This window comes from Oncorhynchus tshawytscha, linkage group LG16 (genome assembly GCF_018296145.1).
Source record: "Oncorhynchus tshawytscha isolate Ot180627B linkage group LG16, Otsh_v2.0, whole genome shotgun sequence".
In the NCBI taxonomy this organism is placed as follows: Eukaryota; Metazoa; Chordata; class Actinopteri; order Salmoniformes; family Salmonidae; genus Oncorhynchus; species Oncorhynchus tshawytscha.
In genome coordinates this window covers 8,937,802-8,958,638 of record NC_056444.1, presented here as the reverse complement: position 1 = coordinate 8,958,638, position 20,837 = coordinate 8,937,802, and the positions used below count along the sequence as shown (strand labels likewise).

At 44.5% G+C, this 20,837-nt stretch overlaps 1 protein-coding gene across 6 annotated transcripts in view; it reads left to right on the top strand.

Annotated features, from left to right (window-relative positions):
* Positions 1-20,837, top strand: part of LOC112215286 (solute carrier family 12 member 7-like) — a 126,995-nt gene that overhangs the window by 34,827 nt on the left and 71,331 nt on the right. Inside the window, exon 1 of one of the 6 annotated variants that reach the window (XM_042298740.1) lies at positions 17,001-17,230. The exons of the other annotated variants lie outside the window; for them this stretch is intronic. Within the exon in view, the coding sequence (XP_042154674.1) occupies positions 17,194-17,230 (37 nt within the window). The 5' untranslated portion in view covers positions 17,001-17,193. Of the gene's footprint in view, positions 1-17,000; positions 17,231-20,837 lie in introns of those variants that run through there. 6 annotated transcript variants of the gene reach the window in all.

Genomic DNA, 20,837 nt, shown 5'->3' with positions numbered 1-20,837 from the left:
CGCCTACCTCTACTATCACCTACTTCCCACTACTATCATCTACCTCTACTATCACCTAACACCCCCACCCACTATCACCTACCCCTACTACTATCACCTAACACCCACTACTATCACCTAACACCCCCACCCACTATCACCTACCCCCACCCACTATCACCCCCCACTATCACCTAACACCCCACTATCACCTACCCCCACTACTATCACCTAACACCCCCCCACCCACTATCACCTACCCCACCCACTATCACCTACCCCCCACCCACTATCACCCCACCACCTACCCCCCCACTACTATCACCTAAACCCCCACCCACTATCACCTAACACCCCCACCCACTATCACCTACCCCCACCCACTATCACCCCCCACTATCACCTAACACCCCACTATCACCTAACACCCCACTATCACCTAACACCCCACTATCACCTACCTCTACTACTATCACCTAACACCCCCCACCCACTATCACCTACCCCACCCACTATCACCCCCACTATCACCTAACACCCCACTATCACCTAACACCCCACTATCACCTACCCCCACTACTATCACCTAACACCCCCACCCACTATCACCTACCCCCACCCACTATCACCTACCCCCACTACTATCACCTACCCCCACCCACTATCACCTACCCCCCACTACTATCACCTACCCCACCCACTATCACCTACTCTACTACTATCACTCTACTTACTATCACCTAACACTTACTATCACTCTAACACTTCTACTATCACTAACACTTCTACTATCACCTAACACCTCTACTATCACCTAACACTTACTATCACCTAACACTTCTACTATCACCTAACACTTCTACTACTATCACCTACCCCCACTACTATCACCTAACACTTCTACCCACTATCACCTACCCCTACTACTATCACCTAACACCCCCACCCACTATCACCTACCTCCACTACTATCACCTACCCCTACTACTATCACCTACCTCCACTATCACCTAACACCTCCCACTACTATCACCTACCTCTACTATCACCTAACAACCCCCACTATCACCTAACACTTCTACTACTATCACTTCTAACACCCACTATCACTCTAACACTTCTACTACTATCACCTAACACTTCTACTATCACCTCTACTATCACCTAACACCCCACTATCACCTACCCCTACTACTATCACCTAACACTTCACTACTATCACCTAACACACTTCTACCCACTATCACCTACCCCCCCACTACTATCACTCTAACACTTCTACTACTATCACCTAACACCCCCTACCCACTATCACCTACCCCCCCACTATCACCTACCCCCACTATCACCTACCCCCACTACTATCACCTAACACCCCCACCCACTATCACCCCCCACCCACTATCACCTACCCCCACTACTATCACCTAACACTTCTACTACTATCACCTAACACTTCTACTACTATCACCTAACACCCCCCACCCACTATCACCTAACACTTCTACTACTATCACTCTAACACTCTACTACTATCACCTAACACCTCTACCTACTACTATCTCCTAACACTTCTACCTACTACTATCCCTAACACCTCTACCTACTACTATCTCCTAACACCTCTACCTACTATCATCTACCTCCCACTACTATCACCTAACACCCCTACCTACTACTATCACCTAACAAATCAAATCAAATTTTATTTGTCACATACACATGGTTAGCAGATGTTAATGCGAGTGTAGCGAAATGCTTGTGCTTCTAGTTCTGACAATGCAGTAATAACGAACAAGTAATCTAACTAACAATTCCAAAAACTACTGTCTTATACACAGTGTAAGGGGATAAAGAATATGTACATAAGGATATATGAATGAGTGATGGTACAGAGCAGCATAGGCAAGATACAGTAGATGATATCGAGTACAGTATATACATATGAGATGAGTATGTAAACCAAGTGGCATAGTTAAAGTGGCTAGTGATACATGTATTACATAAGGATGCAGTCGATGATATAGAGTACAGTATCTACGTATGCATATGAGATGAATAATGTAACACCCCCTACCCACTATCACCTACCCCCCACCCACTATCACCTACCCCCACTACTATCCCCTAACACCCTACTATCACCTACCCCCACCCACTATCACCTACCCCACCCACTATCACCTAACCCCACTACTATCACCTAACCCCCACCCACTATCACCTAAACCCCCCACTACTATCACCTACCCCCCACTATCACCTACCCCCCACCCACTATCACCTACCCCCACCCACTATCACCTACCCCCCACCCACTATCACCTACCCCCCCACCCACTATCACCTACCCCCCACCCACTATCACCTACCCCCCCACCCACTATCACCTACCCCCCCACCCACTATCACCTAACACCCCCACCCACTATCACCTAACACCCCCACCCACTATCACCTACCCCCACTACTATCACCTACCCCCCACTACTATCACCTACCCCCACTACTATCACCTAAACCCCCCACCCACTATCACCTAACACCTCCCTACCCACTATCACCTACCCCCCCACCCACTATCACCCCCCACTATCACCTAACACCCCACTATCACCTAACACCCCACTATCACCTACCCCCCTACTATCACCTAACACCCCACCCACTATCACCTACCCCCACCCACTATCACCCCCCCACTATCACCTAACACCCCACTATCACCTAACACCCCACTATCACCTACTACTACTATCACCTAACACCCCCACTACTATCACCTAACTATCACCCCCACTATCACCTAACACCCCACCTCACCTAACACCCCACTATCACCTACCCCACTACTATCACCTAACACCCCCACCCACTATCACCTACCCCCCACCCACTATCACCCCCACTATCACCTAACACCCCACTATCACCTACCTCCCCTACTACTATCACCTAACACTTTCCCCACCCACTATCACCTACCCCCCACTACTATCACCTACCCCCACCCACTATCACCTACCCCCTACTATCACCTACCCCACCCACTATCACCTACCTCTACTATCACCTACCTACCTCTACTATCACCTAATACTTTACTATCACCTAACACTTACTATCACCTAATACTTTCTATTACCTAACAATACTTACTATTACTTAACACCTTACTATCACCTAACACCCCCACTATCACCTAACACTTCTACTATCACTAACACTTCTACTATCACCTAACACTTCTACTATCACTTAACACTTACTACTATCACCTACCCCTACTACTATCACTCTAACACCCCCACCTACTATCACCTACCCCCACTACTATCACCTAACACCCTACCCACTATCACCTACCCCACTACTATCACCTACCCCCACTACTATCACCTACCCCCCACTATCACCTAACACCTCTACTACTATCACCTACCTCTACTATCACCTAACAACCCCCACTATCACCTAACACTTCTACTACTATCACCTAACACCCACTATCACCTAACACCCCCACTACTATCACCTAACACCCCCCACCCACTATCACCTACCCCCACCCACTATCACCCCACTATCACCTAACACCCCACTATCACCTACCCCCCACTACTATCACCTAACACCCCCTACTACTATCACCTAACACACTTCCCCACCCACTATCACCTACCCCCACTACTATCACCTAACACTTCTACTACTATCACCTAACACCCCCACCCACTATCACCTACCCCCTACTATCACCTACCCCCACTATCACCTACCCCCACTACTATCACCTAACACCCCCCACCCACTATCACCCCCACCCACTATCACCTACCCCCACTACTATCACCTAACACCCCACTACTATCACCTAACACTTCCCACTACTATCACCTAACACTTCTACCTACTATCACCTAACACTTCACTACTATCACCTAACACTTCTACTACTATCACCTAACACCTCTACCTACTACTATATCTCTAACACTTCTACCTTACTACTATCTAACACCCCCCTACCTACTACTATCCCCTAACACTTACCTATCATCTACCCCCCTCTACTACTATCACCTAACACTTCCCCACCCACTACTATCACCTAACAAATCAAATCAAATTTTATTTGTCACATACACATGGTTAGCAGATGTTAATGCGAGTGTAGCGAAATGCTTGTGCTTCTAGTTCTGACAATGCAGTAATAACGAACAAGTAATCTAACTAACAATTCCAAAAACTACTGTCTTATACACAGTGTAAGGGGATAAAGAATATGTACATAAGGATATATGAATGAGTGATGGTACAGAGCAGCATAGGCAAGATACAGTAGATGATATCGAGTACAGTATATACATATGAGATGAGTATGTAAACCAAGTGGCATAGTTAAAGTGGCTAGTGATACATGTATTACATAAGGATGCAGTCGATGATATAGAGTACAGTATCTACGTATGCATATGAGATGAATAATGTAACACCCCTACCCACTATCACCTACCCCCACCCACTATCACCTACCCCCACTACTATCCCCTAACACCCCACTATCACCTACCCCCACCCACTATCACCTAACCCCCACTACTATCACCTAACCCCCCACCCACTATCACCTAAACCCCCACTACTATCACCTACCCCCACTATCACCTACCCCCACCCACTATCACCTACCCCCCCACTATCACCTACCCCTGACACCCACTATCACCTACCCCCCACCCACTATCACCTACCCCTTATACCCACCCATATCACCTACCCCCCACCCACTATCACCTACCCCCACCCACTATCACCTACCCCCCACCCACTATCACCTACCCCCCACCCACTATCACCTACCCCCCACCCACTATCACCTAACACCCCCACCCACTATCACCTAACACCCCCACCCACTATCACCTACCCCCCACTACTATCACCTACCCCCACTACTATCACCTACCCCCCACTACTATCACCTAAACCCCCACCCACTATCACCTAACACCCCCACCCACTATCACCTACCCCCCCACCCACTATCACCCCCCACTATCACCTAACACCCCACTATCACCTAACACCCCACTATCACCTACCCCCACTACTATCACCTAACACCCCCCACCCACTATCACCTACCCCCACCCACTATCACCCCCACTATCACCTAACACCCCACTATCACCTAACACCCCACTATCACCTACCCCCACTACTATCACCTAACACCCCCACCCACTATCACCTACCCCCCCACCCACTATCACCCCCACTATCACCTAACACCCCACTATCACCTACCCCCCACTACTATCACCTAACACCCCCACCCACTATCACCTACCCCCACTACTATCACCTACCCCCACCCACTATCACCTACCCCCCACTACTATCACCTACCCCCCACCCACTATCACCTACCCCCCACTACTATCACCTACCCCCCACTATCACCTAACACCCCTACTATCACCTAACAACACCCCCTCACTATCACCTAACACCCCTACTATCACCTAACACTTCTACTATCACCTAACACTTCTACTATCACCTAACACCTCTACTATCACCTAACACCTCCCCACTATCACCTAACACCCCTACTACTATCACCTACCTCCCCACTACTATCACCTAACACCCCCCACCCACTATCACCTACCCCCCTACTACTCACCTAACACCTCTACCCACTATCACCTACTTCTACTACTATCACCTACCCCCCACTACTATCACTCTACCCCCCACTATCACCTAACACCCCCCACTACTATCACCTACCCCCCACTATCACCTAACAACCCCCCACTATCACCTAACACCCCCCACTACTATCACCTAACACCCACTATCACCTAACACCCCCCACTACTATCACCTAACACCCCCACCCACTATCACCTACCCCCCACCCACTATCACCCCCCACTATCACCTAACACCCCACTATCACCTACCCCCACTACTATCACCTAACACCCCCACTACTATCACCTAACACACTTCTACCCACTATCACCTACCCCCACTACTATCACCTAACACCCCCCACTACTATCACCTAACACCCCCACCCACTATCACCTACCCCCCACTATCACCTACCCCCCACTATCACCTACCCCCACTACTATCACCTAACACTTTCTACCCACTATCACCCCCCCACCCACTATCACCTACCCCCCACTACTATCACCTAACACCCCCACTACTATCACCTAACACCCCCACTACTATCACCTAACACCCCCCCACCCACTATCACCTAACACCCCCCACTACTATCACCTAACACCCCTACTACTATCACCTAACACTTTCTACCTACTACTATCCCCTAACACTTCTACCTACTACTATCCCTAACACCCCTACCTACTACTATCCCCTAACACTTCTACCCACTATCATCTACCCCCCACTACTATCACCTAACACCCCCCACCCACTACTATCACCTAACAAATCAAATCAAATTTTATTTGTCACATACACATGGTTAGCAGATGTTAATGCGAGTGTAGCGAAATGCTTGTGCTTCTAGTTCTGACAATGCAGTAATAACGAACAAGTAATCTAACTAACAATTCCAAAAAACTACTGTCTTATACACAGTGTAAGGGGATAAAGAATATGTACATAAGGATATATGAATGAGTGATGGTACAGAGCAGCATAGGCAAGATACAGTAGATGATATCGAGTACAGTATATACATATGAGATGAGTATGTAAACCAAGTGGCATAGTTAAAGTGGCTAGTGATACATGTATTACATAAGGATGCAGTCGATGATATAGAGTACAGTATCTACGTATGCATATGAGATGAATAATGTAACACCCCTACCCACTATCACCTACCCCCCACCCACTATCACCTACCCCCCACTACTATCCCCTAACACCCCACTATCACCTACCCCCACCCACTATCACCTACCCCCCACCCACTATCACCTAACCCCCACTACTATCACCTAACCCCCACCCACTATCACCTAAACCCCCCACTACTATCACCTACCCCCCACTATCACCTACCCCCCACCCACTATCACCTACCCCCACCCACTATCACCTACCCCCACCCACTATCACCTACCCCCACCCACTATCACCTACCCCCCACCCACTATCACCTACCCCCCACCCACTATCACCTACCCCCACCCACTATCACCTAACACCCCCCACCCACTATCACCTAACACCCCCACCCACTATCACCTACCCCCCACTACTATCACCTACCCCCCACTACTATCACCTACCCCCCACTACTATCACCTACCCTCCCCACTACTATCGCCTAACACCCCCCACTACTATCGCCTAACACCCCCACTACTATCGCCTAACACTTCCACTACTATCGCCTAACACTTCTACTACTATCGCCTAACACTTCTACTACTATCGCCTAACACTTCACTACTATCGCCTAACACCCCCACCCACTATCGCCTAACACCCCCCACTACGATCACCTAACCCCCCACTATCACCTACCCCCCAACCACTATCACCTACCCCACCCACTATCACCTAACACCCCCACTACTATCACCTAACACCCCACTACTATCACCTAACCCCTCCACCCACTATCACCTAAAACCCCACCCACTACTATCACCTAACCCCCCACCCACTATCACCTAAAACCCCCACTACTATCACCTACCACCCCCCACTCACTATCACCTACCACCCCCACTCACTATCACCTACCACCCCCCACTCACTATCACCTACCACCCCCCACTCACTATCACCTACCACCCCCCACTCACTATCACCTACCACCCCCCACCCACTATCACCTACCCCCCACTACTATCACCTAACACCCCCACTACTATCACCTAACACCCCCACTACTATCACCTACCACCCCCCACTACTATCACCTACCACCCCCACTCACTATCACCTACCACCCCCACTCACTATCACCTACCACCCCCCCACCCACTATCACCTACCCCTACTACTATCACCTAACACCCCCCACTACTATCACCTAACACCCCCACTACTATCACCTAACACCCCCCACTACTATCACCTAACACCCCCCCACTATCACCTACCCCCCACCCCACTATCACCTACCCCCCACTAAGGTCTTGGTTATGGCTTACATTTTTACCGGAGGAGGCGAACAGTAATCAGTGTTACTGTTACTAAACGGTAGCCTATAACCAATACTTTATTCAAATATTACGAGCAGCCAAACAGTCAACAGACATTCCATATTATTTTTGTCCATGCAACTCGTGTGGGCTCATTAGGCTTATGTGCGATGCCCATTGAATGAAAGGTTTTAGTGACTGTGGGGAAGTCTGTTTAGGAACATCAAGTTATAACAATAGACTGCTTATTGTTTTTCATTCATCTGTTGGACCTAATTTCTCAAATGCAGTGCATTTTTAAAATGCGAATGCAATGTGTGTAGATATATTTTCATGTTGAAGCCAATAAAAATTAGATTGGCTACATGTTTGTTAAAACTAGGCCTATTGTAGGATTACCATATAATAGTTTTATTAAATATTTTCAATGGCTAGGACAAACATCCATGCCTCCTGCCGAAAAGCTCTTAGGTCTCCGTGTGCACACATTGCCTTATGTTTATGGAAGGAGATATGAGATTTATGAATCCGTGCTTCTGATCCAATACTATTTCAAAATGTTGTTTTAAAAAAAAAAAAAAAAAGATTTGTTTTTAAGTTTTACTTTGATTAAATGACAAACTTGTTAGAAATATTCAACTCACTGAGTTTAGACTGTGCATGGCTCAGATGCAATGCAATTTAATCTGCTATTTCTGGAGAAGGGCAACTATGGTCTGTAAGATGGTTCCATGATGTTTATAAAATATTACATTTGGAACCATAGAGAGTATAACCATAGAGATCATATTCAATTAATATGAGTGTAATGGAGAGTGGACTCCTGTGCAAAGTTTGGATGTGCGTAAAACCCGCCATAGTCTAAATTGCCTGTAATTGTATTTAGACATTGAAGTCTTTATTTTGTTTGTTTAGCCTAATTTAAAACAAGTTGTTTCATTTTTATTCCGAATTGATTTGAATTATACAGTGTCTTTTTAGGCCTTATCAATAGCCTAGTGAATTTAATCTTGCTTATTGACTATGTTTGGCATGTCCATGTACTGACTGTAATTTACAGTCGGCCTAGTCCCTATATCAGTGGTGAATGCTATAGCCTATGTTTACCAACGTATTTCCATATTGAAGCAATGCAACTAGAACAATGGGACTAGGAACATGTTCAACACACAGTTTAGCAAATATGGGGCTACATGTGCAATCACATGCAGGTAGATACATAACACTAGCTCAACACTAGCTCAATCAATGTGTTGTTTGTGAGGGAGAGAGTCCTTCAGTGACTGTTTGTCAGGGGGGCTGATTGTATAATTGAGAGAAACAACTTAAGGTTCTTTTAACCATCAATTGAAAGGGGGACCAGTCCTGTCAACCTGTGTGGTGTGGTTGTGAAAGGCAGACCGTGAACTCAGCTATTTAACGAACTAGGCTTTAACGGACTAAGATTCGAATTGGAGTTGATGACAACGCAATACATAAAATACCATAAATACACAGCTTGAAGCAACCACATATTTTAGCAATGGAGCACATTCTGATTGGCCAGTGGAGCGTTGACACACCTTCAACCTGTTTATTCATCAAAACCCAGCCCTTCCGTGCCACTGCCAGCTACTGCGCCCACAAATCTGGATGTGAAAATAGCACAAATATTTCTGACACACCTGACCCTTTAGCACTACCGCCAGCCCTTAGATTTTGCGGTGCGTTAGGTTTGTTAAAATAGAGCCTTAAAGGTCAGTTGAGGTTGCAGCCATTCCTTTCTGTCTTATGTTTTCCTAGTCAGCCATGACTTAAAAGAATGTTGGTAAAGTTGGACCACTTTATTGATTTAAAAAAAAACTTTTTATTCCTGTGAATGTGTGTGAGATATGTAAGTACAGTGTGTGACGAACGATAACATCTCTTGTGACATTTATTTATTTACCTTTATTTAACCAGGTAGGCAAGTTGAGAACAAGTTCTCATTTACAATTGCGACCTGGCCAAGATAAAGCAAAGCAGTTCGACAGATACAACGACACAGAGTTACACATGGAGTAAAACAAACATACAGTATAAACAAGTCTATATACAATGTGAGCAAATGAGGTGAGAAGGGAAGTAAAGGCAAAAACAGGCCATGGTGGCAAAGTAAATACAATATAGCAAGTAAAACACTGGAATGGTAGTTTTGCAATGGGAAGAATGTGCAAAGTAGAAATAAAAATAATGGGGTGCAAAGGAGCAAAATAAATAAATAAATAAAATACAGTTGGAAAAGTGGTAGTTGTTTGGGCTAAATTATAGGTGGGCTATGTACAGGTGCAGTAATCTGTGAGCTGCTCTGACAGTTGGTGCTTAAAGCTAGTGAGGGAGATAAGTGTTTCCAGTTTCAGAGATTTTTGTAGTTCGTTCCAGTCATTGGCAGCAGAGAACTGGAAGGAGAGGCGGCCAAAGAAAGAATTGGTTTTCGGGGTGACTAGAGAGATATACCTGCTGGAGCGTGTGCTACAGGTGGGAGATGCTATGGTGACCAGCGAGCTGAGATAAGGGGGGACTTTACCTAGCAGGGTCTTGTAGATGACATGAATTAATAAAACAGTATTTTTAATTTAACAAATGAAAATAAAATCCTGCAATGTTCTGTACGATGTGTTCTTCTCTAAGAGGAAACTATAGCAACAGTGTGGGCCAGAGTTACCTACAGTGAAAGCTTGTAGCGTCATACCCGAAAAGTCTCGAGGCTGTAATCGCTGCCAAAGGGGCTTCAACAAAGTACTGAGTAAAGGGTCTGAATACTTATGTAAATGTCATATTTCAGCTTTTTTATAACTTTGCAAACATTGTAATTATGTGGTATTGTGTGTAGGTTAATGAGGGAAAAACAAATATTGAGTCCATTCTAGAATAAGGTTGTAAATGTGGAAAAGGTGAAGGGGTCTGAATTATTTCCAAATGCACCGTATGTGAGCAGAGAAGAGCGGACCATTAGGCCAAACAAACCAATAGACATTCTCCTCTTTGCCAGAATTGGGGCTGATCAGAAGAGTGATTTCTATTCTACCTGACTTGTGGTGATTGGTACAGTCGGTTGAAAATGTTCTGGTTAAATGAAAATCTCTCTCTGACAGAGAGGTTCGAAAACAGACAGACTAATAAAACCGCCTTGAGACAACTCCTACTGCCTAGGATCCATTCAGGTACATCACCATGTTAACGTTACGAACAAGAGTTGTGGGATGATGCAGTAGCCTATGTAGCTACTTTATAGTAGAAGCTGCTGTTTCTCTCTCTCTCACTCACCTCACTCACCTCACTCACCTCACTCACCTCACTCACTCACCTCCCCCATCCACCCTGTTACCTAATGGACAACGGTGATGTTTACGTGAAGGTCTTAAAAGCTTATGGCTACACGGACTACAACAAACCTGATTGAGCCTCAGTGAGCCTAGCTCCCATCCCCTCTAGTCACCATAGACCTGATTGAGCCTCAGTGAGCCTAGCTCCCATCCTCTCTAGTCACCATAGTATCCGTTTAGAGACTGGACTGTATCCCTCTTTAGACTCTCTTAGGACTTGGCTGTAAATTTTAATCAGAATGCAACACAACCTATGCTTAAGGCTGGCAATCAAACTCTCCTCAGCTTTGCTCCAATGACAAAATGTAGCTAGTTTATCAAAGGTCACTTTTAGAGGGGATTTTGGGGCGGCAGGCAGCCTAGTGGTTAGAGCGTTGGGCCAGTAACTGAAAGGTTGCTTGATCGAATCACCGAGCTGACAATGTAAAAATCTGTCATTCTGCCCCGGTTCCCAGGCCTTCATTGTAAAGGGCTGACCCCATTTTTAGTTTACTAGTTGATTGTTTTTGTTGATAGGTTGTTGATTTCTTTAGTCGCGCAGTCACTTTTTTTTATGGTGCACAAGACACTTGTCTGATTCTCACCTGTCTCAATGGTCTAATCCATTAGAGGCCACGGGATGGTACAGTCCATCACTCTAAGACGTGATACTGAAATTTTATATGGTTATTGTCACAAGAATTTTCAATCCCATTGATAATAACTAACGATCAATAAGCTTTGACCAATCCCAGAGGTTTGTAAGACCCTGGGTTTAATAATAATTAGGCAAAGACTCTGCTTATGCAAAAGGTTCGTACAATTTATTCACGAGAACGTTCTAAAGTCCACAATACAAAGACATCCATTTTATAACTCACTCCCTACTTACGCACATACCTCCACACAAACAGTAGATAGCCTACACACATACATACACACGAACAGTAGGTGGGTTGTATCCTTCTCCATAGTTCTCACCACTGTTTATCACTACTCAGACAACAGTTCCATTCCCCCGAGATTAGAGGAACCTTGAAAAGGACTCCCTGTTCTTGAGTTCTAGACAGGTCAGGTCACACACAGTTTAATTGTTCTCGGTATCTTCTTAGTCACACACACACATTTCTACTTGTCCTGTCCAAACCTTATTAGACTGAAGTTTACCATTTTAATTCATTATACATGTTAAAGAATCGAATGATTACTAATAGTTAAGTTTGTTTAATTATTCATTATATCTGTTACATAATGTCATAATTACGTTTCAGGGTGGAATTGTTTAGTCATTACCTTAAGCATATAAATTCCCTTATCAGTTATATTGTGTAAAAAATCATGGTGCAGCACTAATAAATATATTTTATAACAAATGTGCTTTCTCCTGCGTTGGATACGGTCGCTGTCCGCGGTTCTGAAGCATAAGTGTGCTGTGGAATTGGCAATTTTGCCCATGTTGCTATGTGCATAATAGCAAAGTTAACCAGCATATTGCGATTAAGAACATTTTTTAGAATGTATTTTACCTTTACCTAGGCAAGTCAGTTTAGAACAAATTCTTATTAACAATGACGGCCTAGGAACAGTGGGTTAACTTCCTTGTTCAGGGGCAGAACGACAGATTTTTACCTTGTCAGCTCGTGGATTCGATCATGCAAACCTTTCGGTTACAAATCCAACGCTCTAACCACTAGGCTACCTGCCACCTCCACACTCTAACCACTAGGCTACCCTGCCACCTCTACACTCTAACCACTAGGCTACCCTGCCACCTCTACACTCTAACCACTAGGCTACCTGCCACCTCTACACTCTAACCACTAGGCTACCCTGCCACCTCTACACTCTAACCACTAGGCTACCTGCCACCTCTACACTCTAACCACTAGGCTACCCTGCCAACTCCACACTCTAACCACTAGGCTACCCTGCCACCTCTACACTCTAACCACTAGGCTACCCTGCCACCTCTACACTCTAACCACTAGGCTACCCTGCCACCGCTACACTCTAACCACTAGGCTACCCTGCCACCTCTACACTCTAACCACTAGGCTACCCTGCCACCTCTACACTCTAACCACTAGGCTACCCTGCCACCTCTACACTCTAACCACTAGGCTACCTGCCACCTCTACACTCTAACCACTAGGCTACCCTGCCACCTCTACACTCTAACCACTAGGCTACCCTGCCACCTCTACACTCTAACCACTAGGCTACCCTGCCACCTCTACACTCTAACCACTAGGCTACCCTGCCACCTCTACACTCTAACCACTAGGCTACCCTGCCACCTCTACACTCTAACCACTAGGCTACCCTGCCACCTCTACACTCTAACCACTAGGCTACCCTGCCACATCTACACTCTAACCACTAGGCAGAAGCAGAGATGATTAAACAGCCCTTGACTTGCCTAATTGTCTAAGAATATTGAGGAGAGAGGAAACACCAACTCAATTAAGTCTAATCAATAGCCTAACTGTTAAATGTGCCTGGCTTTATAAATCATCCATATAGCCTTGTCACTGCAGTAGGGGTGAGAGCGAGACAGCATGCGCCAGTCACATAGGCACTCGCCATCATTTTTCTGTTTTTTTTTTACACAGCGTTTACCATCGGGCTCTTTCCTGAGTCATTTGTGTGTCTTAATGATTTAATCAAATAGTGTGCTTTTTAAAGCATCAGATAAGCTCAGTGCATACACTACCGGTCAGAAGTTTTACAACACCTACTCATTCAAGGGTTTTTATATTATATTTACTATTTCCTACATTGTAGAATAATAGTGAAGACATCAAAACTAATGAGTAGGTGTTCTAAAACTTTTGACCGGTAGTGTATGTAGTTGATTTTATTCAAAAATAAGTTTCAAAATTTCGACCAATTGGTTGTCGGCAATGATTGTTTTTGTTTTTGTCCGGACAGCCCTAGGACATTAAGATGTTGTAACATTTATCCCAGTGACTGGATGGCATTGGCAAGACGGGGACGTTAGTCTCTGACCAGCGACCACCATAGGCCATTGCCTGTCCTACCAGAGGACAGAGTTCTGCGGTGTGTTTTATAAAAGGGGCAGGATTTGGATAAGTGATTTACTGCCCTAGTTCACATGGTCTTAGGGAGACAATATATCTCACTGGTCACCCCCAAAGCCAATTCTTCCTTTGGCCGCCTTTCCTTCCAGTTTTCTGCTGCCAATGACTGGAACGAACTTCAAAAAATCACTAAAGCTGGAGACTCTTACCTCCCTCACTAGCTTTAAGCACCAGCTGTTAGAGCAGGTCACAGATCACTGCACCTGTACATAGCCCATCTGTAAATAGCCCATCCAACTACCTCATCCCCATACTGTATTTATTTATCTTGCTCCTTTGCACCCCAGTATCTCAACTTGCACATTTCATCTTCTGCAATTCTACCATCCCAGTGTTTAATTGCTATATTGTAATTACTTCGCCACCATGGCCTATTTATTGCCTAACCTCCCTTATCTCACCTCATTTGCACACACTGTATATAGATTTTTTTACTGTATTATTGATTGTGTGTTTGTTTATTCCATGTAACTCTGTGTTGTTGTATATGTCGAACTGCTTTGCTTTATCTTGGCCCGGTCGCAGTTGTAAATGAGAACTTGTTCTCAACTGGCCTACCTGGTTAAATAAAGGTGAAATAAATGTAAAATAAATGAATGGGCAGTGGACATGGGCCTTTTTCCAGTCACCATGCTTTCTCTCTCTATACCTGGACATAGGTACAAAGCTTGGCAAGTCAGTCCACCATGTTGGCATCGCAGCACCCATTTTGATTCTAAATCTTAAACCAGATTTGTCAAAACACTTTCTAGGAGCTCTGGGCTCTCACATCACTCACATTGACTGCCATTGTGCTTGTCAGATGAAAAAGGCCTTAGAGAGTGAACGTTATTTATAATAAGGTTTACTTGGAGAAAATCGGACCTCCTGAAATTAAAATGGATGGCACTCCTTTCAGTAAAATATATTTGACCTAAACCCACCCCTGAACGCTTTAAATAAAACAAGTGACCCTCCCTTACACCCAAGCTGATCATTTCAACATAAAATGGATAGCAGAGAACTTGCCAGTTTACCGTCACTTCTTGGACAGACCTGAAACTCTAAGGCAGTTTTGAAATGTCTTCGTCCTGTAAGTGTTACATGGCTACGCAGAAATGCTGATGGCGCACAGGGCTGCAGGTCACAAGGTTGTGGGTTCACAGACCACCGTGGACAACAGTACGGATTGAAAGATCTCCTTCATAGATTCATGCAACGCTTTTACTATAATTGTATTTCAGCAGAATCTTTAAAAATTTTTTTTTTAATACCACTCAAATTACCGAAATGTACAGGCTAAGAATGGACGGAGAGAGAGGTCTATGTGTGCTTCTTATCGTATTTATCCATCGCCAAATCAGTGTGTCTTGTTTGCAACGAAACTGTCCCTGTTTGCAAATAATACAATCTGAGACGTCATTAGGAATCTGAGCGTGGTCCTTTTAAATGTAGGTCTGCTGTTCCACCCCAGGGAGAGTAGTCCTACCGATGCAGAAAAATGTAAGCTTTAACTGCTGGCTACACTTCTTCTGTGGCTTAACTCAACACAAAAGCTGTCTGGGGTTTAATAAACATCTTCTTTTATACAGAAAGTGAATAGCTTAATCAATTGATAGTAACATAATTAGATTACTTCCTAAGCAAAGTCAAATATTTTGTCTCAGCTACACGTTGTAGCTCAGCCTCTGAATGTCAAAGAAATTAAACTGATATCCCATAATGCATCAGTCACGTCCATTATAGATTATATACTTTATAACGGTGCCTTCAGAAAGTATTCACACCCCTTGTCATTGTCCCTATTTTGTTTTTACAGCCTGAATTTAAAATGGATTACATTGACATTTTTTGTCACTAGCCTACACACAATACCCCATAATGTCTAAGTGAAAATATGTACATTTTTTTTTAGTTGTGCAAATGAATAAAAATAAATTAAACTGAAATGGCTTGTCAGTAAGTATTCAATCACAAAGACTAGGGAGGTTTTCCAATGCCTGGCAAAGAAGGGCACATATACCTGTAGGATCTTAATTTGATCACCCTGTGGTTGCATCCATTTAGGACAGAATGTGTTTTGAGGAGAGTGTCTGTACTGCACTGTATTGTGTTGTACAGTCTAGTGTATGTGTGTGTTGTAAATCCTTTGTGTTTCCTCTGATGTAGAGCTACATTCGCTCTGTTCAGAGGCTTGGGATGTAATGGAGTGCTGGATGCTCACAGGTAGAGGATCAGCTGTACATCTCTCTCCTCCTACTTGTCTCTCCCTCTCCTCCTACTTGTGTCTCTCACTCATCCTCTCTCCTCTCACTTTCTCCCGCCCTCTCTCACTGCTCCTACCCCCTGAGAGAGAATAGAGAGAGAGAGAGCGAGAGATTAGGTGATGATTGGGAGGGGGGGGGCTGTGATGCGTGGCTGCTGCCATCTTCGGCCAGTGTCTCACTCACACACACACACACACACAGAGCTGATCCTCGCTCGGGCGACATTGCGTCTCTACCGTAGCCACACAACGCTAGCAGCTCCCGGCCTCTCCTCCTTGACCTCTGCACTTGGGACCTCCCTAACAGCAGCAGCACTACAGGGACGTCTCCCTCCTCAACCCCCTCCCCCCACCCCACCCCCGCCTCAGCCCCTCTTCACTCTAGCATGGAGAAAGGAGAAGGCTCGCTGTCGCGACGGAGGGGTAAGTGCCTGGCGACTCTCACCTGGAGGTTTGTTTTCAAACCCCCTAGAGTCTTCTATCTCTCTACCCTGGGATTTCTTAGTCAGAGCCAGGCTGCTACCTCGTTATCCTGCACAGCTCTGAACTAATATATATATATCATATTTAGCAGTCGCTTTTATCCAAAGTGACTTAGTCATGTGTGCATACATTTAATGTATGGGTGATCCCGGGAATCGAACCCACAAACACGCTGGCGTTTCAAGCTCAAACCACCTGCGCTACAAAGGACATTTCTAAAAACACAATTCCATTGTGACGTTGACTTATTCCAAATGTTGTTGTGTTTAAAATGTAAAATGAATTAAATTAAAGATTTTTGTGTCACTGATCTACACCCAATACCCCATAATGTCACAGTGGAAAATATGCAATATACAATATGTTTTTAGAAATGTTTACAAAATGAATTAAAAATTAAAAGCCGAAATGTCTTGAGTCAATAGGTATTCAACTCATTTGTTATGGTAATCCTGAGTAAAAATGTCCTTTACAAGTCACAGGTTGCATGGACTGTGTGCAATAATAGTGTTTAACATGATTTTTAAATTACTACCTCATCTCTGTATCCCACACATACAGTTAACTGTAAGGTCCCTCAAGTCGAGCAGTGAATTTCAAACACCGATTCAACCACAGAGCAGGGAGGTTTTCCAATGCCTCCCAAAGAAGGGCACCTATTGGTAGATGGGTAAAAATAATATCAGACATTGAATATCCCCTTAAGCATGGTGCAGTTATTAATTACACATTGGATGCTGTATCACCCAGTCACTACAACGATACAGGTGTCCTTCCTAACTCAGTTGCCGGAGAGGAAGGAAACCACTCAGGGATTTTACCATGAGGCCAATGGTGACTTCAAAACAGTTAGTTTAATGGCTGTGATAGGAAATAACTGAGGAACGATCAACAACATTGTAGTTACTCCACAATACTGACATAAATGACAGAGTGAAAAATAAGGAAGCCTGTACAGAATACAAATATTCCAAAACGTGCATCCTGTTTGCAATAAGGCACTGAAGTAATACTGCAAAAATGTGGCAAAGAAATTACCTTTTTGTCCTGAATACAAAGCGTTATGTTTGGGGCCAATTCAACACAACACATCACTGAGTACCACTCTTCATATTTCCAAGCATGGTAGTAGCTGCATCATGTTATGGGTTTGTTTGTCATCGGCAAGGATTAGGAAGTTATTTAGGATAAAAAATAAACGTAATTGAGCTAAGCACAGGCAAAATCCTAGAAGAAGTCCTGTTTCAGTCGGCTTTCCAACAGACACTGAGAGACAAATTCACCTTTCAGCAGGACAATAACCTAAAACACAAGGCCAAATATACACTGGAGTTGCTTACCAAGACGACATTGAATGTTCCTGAATGGACTAGTTACAGCTTTGACTGAAATCTATGGCAAGACTTAAAATAAAAATATACTTTGACGTTAGTGTTTTGTGTTGACGAAAAATGACAATTAATCCGACTTTGTAACACAACATTTGGAAAAAGTGAAGGGGTGTGAATATTTTCTGAAGGCACTGGTAGAAGGTTAGTGTGCGTTTTTATTTATTATAATCTTGTTCCGTCTTTCCAAACTTGGTATTTTAAGTGGATTTCTGGACTTGGGATGATTTTTGTTGTCTTTATTGGGCTTGAGTTGTAGTAAGACCAGCTGAAGGAAATACTTTGTCTCCCACTCTGTTTCTCTCTTACCGTGATCCGGTCAGGCTGACTAACGTTGGGAGTGCTAGGGAGCTTAATGTGCACAGCTGCCACCGAGGGGAGCTTAGTGGATATAAATACTGTGTGTGGCCATTTATTACCATAGAGACTGAGATGCTTGGCTTCCCCATTAGTGCACAACTAGCTGATGTGCTGTCACACATACTTTAGGGTTGCAAAATTCCAGGAATTTTCAATAATTCCCTGGTTTTCCTGAAATCCTGGTTGGAGGATTCCCGGAATCAGGAGGGAAGGAGCAGGGAATCCGGAATCCTCCAACCATGATTTCTGGAAAATGTCACATCCTCTCTGTCTCTCAGGCTATTGTCTTCTCATGCGTGCCTGCTAGAGGTCAGGTTCAGAACGAGCCTCGCTCAGACACCTGCAGTCATTCATCAACACAGACAGGACATGCCTTCCTCTAGCGCGTTACTCTTCAATCACACTCATCTACAGATGGAGGATAAATGAATTTGACCCGTTCTCACAACATGAACATAATCCTGCAGGAAATATGAATCGTTTGTTTGGATTATAATGCATGAAAACGCCTGTGCGAAAGAGTTGATTCTGATTCTGCTTTGTTGGCATATACACTCAGTATACAAAACATTAAGAACTCTTTCCATGACAGACTGAACAGGTTTAAGCTATGATCCCTTGTTGATGTCACTTGTTAAATCCACTTCAATCAGTGTAGATGAAGGGGATTTTTAAGCCTTGAGACAATTGAGACCGGGATTGTGTATGTGTGCCATTCAAAGTGTGAATGGACAAGACAAAACATTTAAGTGCCTTTTGAACAGGGTATGGTAGTAGGTGCCAGGAGCACCAGTTTGTCAAGAACTGCAACGCTGCTGGGTTTTTCACGCTCAACAGTTTCCTGTATCAAGCATGGTCCTCCACCCAGAGGATATCCAGCCAACTTCACACAACTATGGGAAGCATTGGAGTCAACATGGGCCGGCGTCCCTGTGGAACGCTTTCGACACCTTGTAAGAGTCCATGCCCCGACGAATTGAGGCTGATCTAAGGGCAACGCAACTTAATATTAGAAAGGTATTCCTAATGTTTGGTATACCCTGTGTATCTGGACAGTTTTCTCTTTAATCCTCCAATGAGGAGACTACAGTGGCTTCCAGGAAGTTATGTTTTATGAATAGGTGTCTCCTGTTAGAGAATTTTGGTTTTATCTACAACCATTTACTGCAGCAATGATCTTGTGGATATATATTATGGTCTCTAGAAGAGTCATCTCTGTAGTGGTACTTCCTGTTGGCTCCTCATTGGCTACTCAGAGCCTCCAACTCAACCACATTTTGGAGGGTTATTTTTTGCACAGCATTGCTTCAAACAAACACTCATTACTGCACATTTACTATTTGTTAAATTGAGCTTAATTATGGCCTCTTTTTGTTGGTGTGCTGTTTACAGTAGACTTTGGTTTTACTATACTTCAGAATAGATCATTGGTTAGGGTTTAGACATCCTTCAGCAATGGCACAACAGAAAGACTAGTGAGCAACATGACAATGAGTCAACCCAAGAAACAGCCTGTTATTTCCAGAACCTGGTCCTTCAGGTCTGGCACTCGGGTCGTTGTTCCGAAAAAGAATGTGTTCTTAGCAAACCTGGTTGAATAAAGGCAATGCTTCATATTGGGAGTCTGATGCCAACACTTTTGGGAAAGTTGTGGGGACTCTAGTTAAATGGCCTCGGCAGCCACTGCTATATCCCTGGATGTCATTAGCCAAGTACAACTTCTCTAGTTGGATGGACTGGGATTGTGTGTCTGCCTGTGTGCACCATTGAGAGCATCTTGACTGGCTACTTCACCACTT